General features: G+C 36.3%; 1 protein-coding gene across 1 annotated transcript; it reads right to left on the bottom strand.

Annotated features, from left to right (window-relative positions):
* Positions 1–1,756: 1,756 nt before the first annotated feature.
* Positions 1,757–6,867, bottom strand: LOC119643865 (the record flags this gene model as incomplete). The annotated part of the gene is made up of 7 exons (XM_038043364.1): positions 6,656–6,867; positions 6,195–6,593; positions 5,820–6,118; positions 5,220–5,488; positions 2,583–2,650; positions 2,116–2,508; positions 1,757–2,055 (listed from the first exon to the last, which is right to left on the bottom strand). Coding segments are annotated over exons 1-7 (1,939 nt in total), but the record flags the coding sequence as incomplete, so codon positions are not given.
* Positions 6,868–9,035: the final 2,168 nt, after the last annotated feature.

Raw genomic sequence — 9,035 nt, 5'->3', positions numbered from 1 at the left:
TTTATATACATACACATGCCGAAGTGTCGTTTAGCGCAATGCTAAGATTAATGACGAGATTATTATTTGATACAAATTGCAAAGCTTGAAAAGAGGAGGTAGGGGAAAAATTCGAAGTTAGTGAGCGGACTTATCTTTACTAATCCGTTTATCTTTTAATCTGTATTATCTTTATTAATCTGTTAAGGTCGCGTTCTGATTGAATTTGAAAAGTGTACTCAAAGTTCAGGAACTTGCAATATTTAGGTAAACAACGCGAATTCCTTATGGGAGCACCTGCGAAATGATTTAAAAAAAAGCTAAAATATTTCTTTCGTAGTTTTAATAAATACTTGAAAATTGGTATCTTGATGGCAGTTAATAAGTGCAATGAACACCTCATGGGGACTCATGTCGGCCATACAAGAAAGAAATTTGTTGCACTGCCACAAATAAAGCGAGGGAAAAGTGGGCAAAGATTGAGACTACAGTGCGCCCAAAGTAGAGCATTCAACAGAATTTTTGGGCAAAGATAATACGAACAAACTGAACCCAAGTTAAGCCCGTATATTTCCACTCGTTAACTTTTTTTGTTTTGTAAAAGTCCAGCGAATCGCCAAGAAATGCCAAGTGTGCTATGTGTGCGCTGCTGTACTTTGTCCTTGTCTTTGCCTTATATCTTGTCGTGTCACAAGCAACGGAAGCATAAGCTTCGTTCCCCATAACTCCATAACTCGGTACACATAAGAAGATGCGACACACACACATCCATTCAGTAAAGAAAACTCCTATTCGATCTTGCATGGATGATATGAAAAATAAAGTATTTCCCCTCAAATGTTGTTTGAATATTTTCTTTCGATTTCAGTGTCGGATGGCAGAGAATTTCATTTCAGTGACCGTCAATGTAATTACAAATACATTCTTCACAATACAATTAATTTAAGGTTCGAGGACAACAGTCATCTTTGACTTGGCTGCGGCCACGTAAAATGTTCCATTTAGAGTCTACCTCTTTCAGGAAATTTTCTATGCTCTTTGGATCGTCCAAGACATCCTTATGTAAAATCAGTTTTTTTTTCTTAAGTAATCTCCACTTTCTCATACTCCGTACAATGTCATCACAGAAAGTTATAGTGGGCTTTGAGCAGTAGTTGGTAATGGTTTTACATTCTGAAAATAATTTAATAGATAGTTACAGTGTCAGAAAGAGCGTGAGCGAGAGTTAAATTATTTCTGGAAGTAATCTCTGAGGTAATCTCTTTCCCATTCTTTTTAAAACCTCCATGTATTGTTTTCGTGATGAAATGGTCTATTTATAGGGAATTTAGATGATATGTTACATTCTCAGATTTAATGAACCATGTATGTGACACCGGTATAAAAAATATTTATCACGACACGGAAGAGGTAGCGCTGACTTTTGGTTGCACAATAAGGATGTTTTCAAAGAATTTTTACCTCCCCTTACTTCTATAAATCTAATCACTTTTATTTGGCTGTAGTGGATGTAAACTTTTGATAATGGAAGGAGTCTTTTTTTTTTTATAAATATATCTTTAAGAGCAAAGATTACTTAATTTTCATTGAAAGGTGAATTATACCTGCCCGCGCCCACAATCCTACTCGGCGTTAGTCAGTTTAAGAACTGTATACGTAATTTCGGACACAAAATCATTGAAATGCGTTAAATCATACTGGGAGCGGACAAAAGTTTGGAAAGATTATTTAATAAAAGCATGAGAATCAATGATTTTTATTTCTTTAAATCGCTTACTTTTGCCACGCAACTTGGCCATTTTAGGATCTAAACGACTGGCAGTGTCGTACATACGTAAAATTTTGGCCATTTTACGATCCGCATCTCGTTCATTGTAAAAGTGTGTACACTCCGGCAAACATAAATTGTACATATTGGGACCATAAAACGGTAACAGAGTGGAGAATGCAGATTGCTTATGGCGAGCTACGGATTGACGAGCGCGAAGAGCATTGTGGCGATAGCTTTCACGAGCGCGATCAGTGCAATCTTTAAATGATATGCTACTTAGCAGTTCTTCGACTTTTGATAGTGTTCTACAAAAAGACAAAAACAAGGAAGATGAAGAACACATAATGCATGAACAGTTCACTTACGTTGTATTCTTCAACGAGTAAATGCCAGGTATGACGTGCGTACGTATTAAATGGTGTAATTTGAAGGCTACGCAATGCAACAATTCCATTCCGGCTGTATTTTCTAAACGAATCAAATTCATATGATCGTGTACATACTCACGGGACCACCATCCGCGAAATAAGGCCTGAATTTTTTGAGCGGCACGAAAATAATGATCTTCAGTACGTTGCTGCACTACACTTTCTAAATTTCTAAAATACAAGCGCTTAGAGTAGAAACGCCGCCATTCGGTTTGAATGATAATGGAAGCGCGTATCTGTTTATTTAAGTGATTACGTGTCATCCAACCGCGCGCAAAACGTTGTATGGTACGGGCTGCTTTGAAGTTCAGATAATCCTGTATTTCCTTCCTAAACCGGATAATATAGTTCATCAATAGTCGATCATTTCATGAATTTATGCGTTAAGTTGACATATACCATACCAAGGTGATCGTTTAACTTTTGGGCATTCGTCAAATTCTTCCGTGGAATGTTCAATCGCACTCGTGTCCTCGTGCAAAGAGGAAGAAAAAGTTATAAGTGACTTGGTCTTTTTATTTTTGGCCATTTTTAATAAATGCGTTTTTAAAACTATATTAAACAAACTTTTTTTACTATAAAAAAACGTATTAAAAAATACATTTATAAATAATATAAAATATTTAGAAACAAAATTTTCGAAATCGACGAATGAAGAATACTAGAAAAACATTGAAAACTTACGCATAGGTAAATTCTTTTCAATTTTCAAATAAACCTTCAAGTTTCTTCTTCTTCCTCTTTGCAAGTCAGCAAATCAACAACGGTTCAATGTGAACACGAAGTTCTTGGTTTGAACCTAAATAAAGTTGGCGGTTAGCTTGATTGTATGTATACACATGCATAAATATGTATATGTCATCACGTCCACCACTTAACCATAACTATTTTGCGGCAAGTGATCGCTTCTCAATTATTTTCTCATTTTACTTTCACGACTTTTGATGCAAGAAATTCTGGGATTTGATTTATTTTCAAAATGCTTCGAGAGAGTTTCGTGGCGCGAGATGCGATGGAGTACTCGCGTGTGTGTAGACTTGCAGGTGTTTTGTAAAAGGACTGAAATTTTGCGAAAGTAAAAGACTACGTAAAGGAGTAGATTCACTGTTTGGCTGTAAATATTTATATGCTCTGACTGCAAGTCTTAAAAAAGACATATTGCGGTGTTCAAAATGTCACAAAAGGCCGCGATCACGATGAGCACATGTGGACAATTTGCAGAGGGCAGAATGGCGAATAAAAGTGACAATGTTCGGACAAACAAATAGGAGACGGTGAGAAAAGGGGGTATGCATGACGACCTGTTCATTTTGTTAATTATGTTATGAATCTGTTAATAAGGCAAGTGATGTCTCGCTTGATGCTGCAATAGGTAAACCAAATTATATTAGATTTATTTGCGAAGATAAAGAGTGTAAGTGACGACCATGATCTTATGTCTGCCTCAAAAGTATGTGAAATTGACGCGACAAGGAATTTCTTTTCTGATTGAGTATTTGTTAAGCGAATATCTTCTAGCAATGCAAGACAGCCGAAAATACAGAGCTGCAAGGTTGATTTTACAAATAAGTTTCGATGTTAATATATTGGAAGTAGAGAGAGTTGCCTTAAACGTTAGATTTACCAATGACGACGAGTTAAAAATGCATCCATTTGGCACTAAGGTAATTCGAGTAACGGCCTTGCCTTTCTGCACAAGTAACTGTAGACTTTCTTACAGGAAAGATTGATTAGGATTTAAATTGAAATTTGTTGGGGGCGAAATTGGCGAGTAAACGAAACTTTTCGCATAGAAGCATAACGTTTGCCGCCTGTTCCAAGCTTAATGAATGAAGGACATTCAAGACGAAGACATTTCCATTGATTTCTGCATAATTTCTGTTTACCAGAATAATTCAGGAGGGGTGAGAAAATATGCTACAGTTTTTGCCTTATTACTCCGTGATATAGATTGATTGTCTATGAAGGGTTGGAACCTATGAAATACCACAGATGGATCTCAGGATGTTAACGAGTTCAAAACATCAGTTGGTGATTTTGTTAATGTGAGCAGCGGGATTTTAAATGTGAAAAAAGGCCTGAAAAGTCAGAGTTTTTAACGAACAACATGTTGAAACCATATGTATGTGCCTGAAATAACGTTTTGTTAGTTTTGAGGCTAAGTGGATCACGATATGCCTTTAAATCAACTTTGCATTTAAAACTGTTGATGATTGCATAAATCATTTCCAAAAAAAGTGAAAACACTATAGTTGGACGGAAACCACCATTAAACACCCTACTCCACTTCGATTATTGCAGTTATTCATATAACGACTTTTTAGAGTAAGGCTTTATATGGGTAGTGGTCAAAAATGTGGTTTGATTCGAGGCATTTTGAACATTGTTCATCCTATGGCGCTCTTATATAGAGAATGGTCGAAAAAGGTGTCCGATCCAAACGGTTTTCAATTGCATCCGTGCATTCACGGAGAAACGTCTTTCCACCAAATTGCGTCCTAATATATCAAAAACTGCGACCTCTAGGCAGGAAAAGAGGAAACGACGGACGGACAGACGTACGAACAAACAAGCCTAGATGAACAGTCATCCCAAAGCGACCTGCATTAAAATATCCTTCCTTTGTGTTACACACGTTCGCACAAACTTAATGTTCCCTTGCGCCACAAGTGGTGTACCTTACAAAAATATATACAATACCTCAATCCCCCTGTAGAATATAAAAACAATAACATAAACGATTGAGACTCACATCGTGGCATGATTTCCTACAAACTACGCGGCGTTTGTTTTATGCCATTGAAAGTTTTGCAATTAAACTTTTCATAAATTCTATTCCAACATTTTGAAAACATGAAGAGAATTTTTCCCCACATGCCAATCAGCTGACATGTATAGAAATCGCATTTATTTAATATTCTCCTCTTTTATTTTTTATTGCCTCTCAGCTTGGTGAATAATCTACAAAGAAAAAGTATTTTTCTAACCTACAAATAAAAAAAAAAACCAAAAGGAAGAAGCAATAAACACTATTTTAGAACCGTAGGATAACTGCCGGCCAATTTGTTGCCTTCTTTGAGTTCTTTGACGAAAGCATCGCTGCAATGGCAATTGCCGTGTAAAATATTCCATTCCGACCGAACTTCTTTAAGGAAATTCACGACATTTTGCGGCGTCTCGAAAATACTCTTGTCCACGGCGGGATGCTTCTCCTTGATTATTTTCCATTTTTTCATGCTACGTATCAAGTCACCGCAGAAAGTAGTAGGTGGCGGCAAGTACATACGCCGACAACCGGCAGCTTTCGAGCCTGAAAAGAGTTAAGAGAAAAATCAGCTTAAGTGGATGTCTGCGAAGAACGGACGCCTTGACGCAACTTTGCTTTAGTAGACTTTTAACCCAAGTTACCTGCTCTAGCACTTCTATGATGGGATAGAATGTTTTAATAAAAAAATATGTATGAAATATTGCTATCCGCAAAAAAACCAGGCGTTGAGTAAAATTTATTTTCATTGTGACTGCATTCACGCAAAATATGGCAATTTGGGCTATTTCTATGCATGTCCTCACGATCAATGAACAGAATTTAGTTGGAAAATTTTAAGAATAGTAGTGAAAGTACATGTTGTTAAGTTGCTTACTTTTGACACGCGATTTAAAAATCTTAGGATCTTCACGACAGGCCTCTTCATACATGTGCAAAATTTTTGCCATTTTACGATCCGCATCTCGTTCGGAATACAATGCGACACACTTCGGTTCGCATAGATTGTAAATACTGGGTCCAGCGAAAGGTATTTGAGTGGTCGCAGCGGAATCGTTAAATCGAAGTTTGGCATATTGTGCGTTCATAGCAAGCTGGCTATTCACTTCGAAGGCACGATCACTGCATTGTTTAAATGTCATGCTGGCCAACAGTTCTTCAACTTTGGAGAGAGTCCTAAAAAAAGCGCACAAAAAATACAAAATATTGTTTACAATTTCTCTCCTCTCTTTAAGCAATCTTCCTTACTTGCCTTGTATTCTTTAACGAATAAACACCAGGTATGACGTAGGTGCGAATTAAATGATGCAACTTGAAAGCCACACAATGCAACAAATCCTCTCCGGCCCTAATTTGTAGACGTTTTAAACGAAAGTGATCATGTATATGCTCACGCGACCACCACCCACGAAATATTGCTTGAATCTTCTGGGCTGCGCAAAAATAATATTCCTCAACGCGTTGCTGTAAAATGTTCTCCAGTTTGCGAACATACAAGCGCTGGTAGTAGAACCGCCGCCATTCGGCCTGAATGATAATAGCAGCGCAAATTCGTTTGGCTAAGCGATTACGTAGTAACCAACCGCGCACGAATCGTTGCATTGAACGGGCTGCTTTGAATTCCAAATAATCCCGTATTGATGTTTGCGTTCTAGAGGAGATCGCTTAGATTAAATGTCAATGGTTTAGAACGTATTGAAAAGCTATATTTACCTGGTCATCACTTCGATATTTGAGCATTCATCACCATCATGCTCCCAATATTCACTGTGCGTATTTTTCAAGGGATCAATTTCCGTAGGTATCTTCGTACTTAGGAAATTTTCTTCTATAGAAGTTTTGAAAACTCCCCGAGCTCGTCTGGTGTCTGCGGCTGAACAGCAAAAAGGGTAAATGTTACTTAAGCGGACTCTTTGCTTATACATATTTCCCGAATAAAGAATGACGCGTTATTTCAAAAATTTTTCGCGTTAAGTTTTCAGCCTATCAAATATATATAAAATATTTTCACAAAAAAAAAATATATTGTGAGAATAAAGCTTTCAAACTAATCAAAATAATCAAGTATAAACAGAGCGTATAGAAAACGTTCTAAATTCATTTTTCGAATAACTATTTTCGAACAAAATAATACACTTTGTTTCCATGAAAAAGTTGACATCTCAAGAAGTAAGCGATGGCAATATAAGGTTTTTGTCGTTCTCTTTGAAACTTTTAGTGATACACTTTAGCGGAGAGGGCAAAGAAGCACCGATAATTCCATTCATCCGTCTTTCTCATCTTAATTCCCAGTACCGGTTGAGCTAAATATATGAAGAGCGGTGTATGAAAACCTTTAAAAAATCGGCCAAGTTAGCTTACGACCTGGACTTTTGGAAATTTCCAATCATTTCAAATTGGGAAAACACCTCCTTATTAATAATTGCTTTAAAACCAACAAACTGATCGTAATATATACGTTAAGAGCGAATTACGCCCAATTTCTTTCCTTTTGATTCTCTCAAAAAAATGTAATATCGAAATGTTTTTAATCCTAATCGTACCATACCACGATGTGACTATCAGTCACTTATGAGAATGATGGCAGCAATACTTAAAACGATGATGTTTTTATTAATAATTTTAATTTATAAACCAATTAAAAAACTTCAAAGTTCAAATGCGACTCAAAGACGAAACAAAAACATTCATTTCTCGGAATGTTACAATTAATTTATTGCATAATCAAATAACAACAAAAGGAAATTCAATAAAAATAAAAAAACACAATTAGTACAGAATGCGCGTTGCGCGGAAAAAAGCGATATATCTTCAATCTTGTTTAATAAACCTTCGGATCTTCCAATTTTCTCACTTCTGTCACATCCCGCTTTTTAAGTAGCAGAGTTAATGTCATTTTTTTATTGGCTTGGTAAATCCTTTGGGTTTTGTAGTGCATTATTCATGTGCACCCGCAGTAATAACGCCGCTAGGTATCATGAGCCCCATAAATCCCGTAGGCATTAGTTTAACATTGTCGGCGACCATAATAGACTTGATCTTATCGTCTCCAAAAATTTCTCAATTCGCACTTTTGTCAACAAAGCCTGACAGAAGAGCTGGAGGCATTGCCCGGCATAAAGCTTTACGCGACTGTTCTTGATTTCTTGCGAAATGGGCCAATCGTTCCGGGAATAATACCCGCGTTCCAAATCGGGTCGAAGTTAGCGATTAGTTGCCGTCGTCCACGTATATATGCATATAAGTTTGTTCTCGCGTGCACCACGTAAGCACATAAGTTCATTTGGTAGTTGCTTCGATTAAATACCAAGAGTGAGAGGCCGGTGTTCAGATCCTTCTTGACCTAGCCGCAGCTTCATTATACTCTGACTATCACCTATTGGGCACACTTTTGAAAATAAAAAAACTCATTGGTAAAATTTTTTGCACCTCTTATTATTTAAATAAAAATAAAACATTTGGAATACATATGTCTTCCGTCTAAGCCAAAAATTATAAAAAAAAATTCAATAGAAATTTCAAAAACATCACAAAGAAAATCGTTTCCCTAATGCACGTAATCGTAACTGAAAATCATCAAGAAATCTAATCCGGTCTTCAATTTCTATTACATGTGAAAGCCGCCTTAGAGCATAAGGCGGGGAAATTCCTTCAACTTTTATTTTTGTTATTGACAATATTAAAATTTTGTGTTAATCCTAAAAAAAGAAAAAGAAAAAAAATAAACATCAGAAAAGTCAAACACACAATTTTATGCTTCTAAGTGCGAACACATAAATAAACGAGTAAAAATTGATATCTACGCCTTCTTTTATGTATGCTGAAGCAAGAGTTGAAACGTTTACTGTTTTTATATGGAAATTCACTGTTTTCCATTTAGAAAATATTCATTATACACTTTCTCTCTTCATATTTAGCCAAAGCAATTTGCTATGTTAGGTGTTAAGTCAGAAAGCGAAAAAAATAAATAAATAAATAAATGAATGATAAATTTTTACGAGCTACCAATACTTGGCGCTGCTGCTGCTGCTGCTGCTCACTAGATTCTGCTTATATTGAATTACAATAAAATTTCCCCCTAATAAAAATTGAA

Source organism: Glossina fuscipes, unplaced genomic scaffold, assembly GCF_014805625.2.
Source record: "Glossina fuscipes isolate IAEA_lab_2018 unplaced genomic scaffold, Yale_Gfus_2 65899, whole genome shotgun sequence".
NCBI lineage: Eukaryota > Metazoa > Arthropoda > Insecta > Diptera > Glossinidae > Glossina > Glossina fuscipes.
The sequence above is the reverse complement of the archived record's forward strand: the minus strand, read 5'-3'. Positions and strand labels throughout refer to the sequence as shown.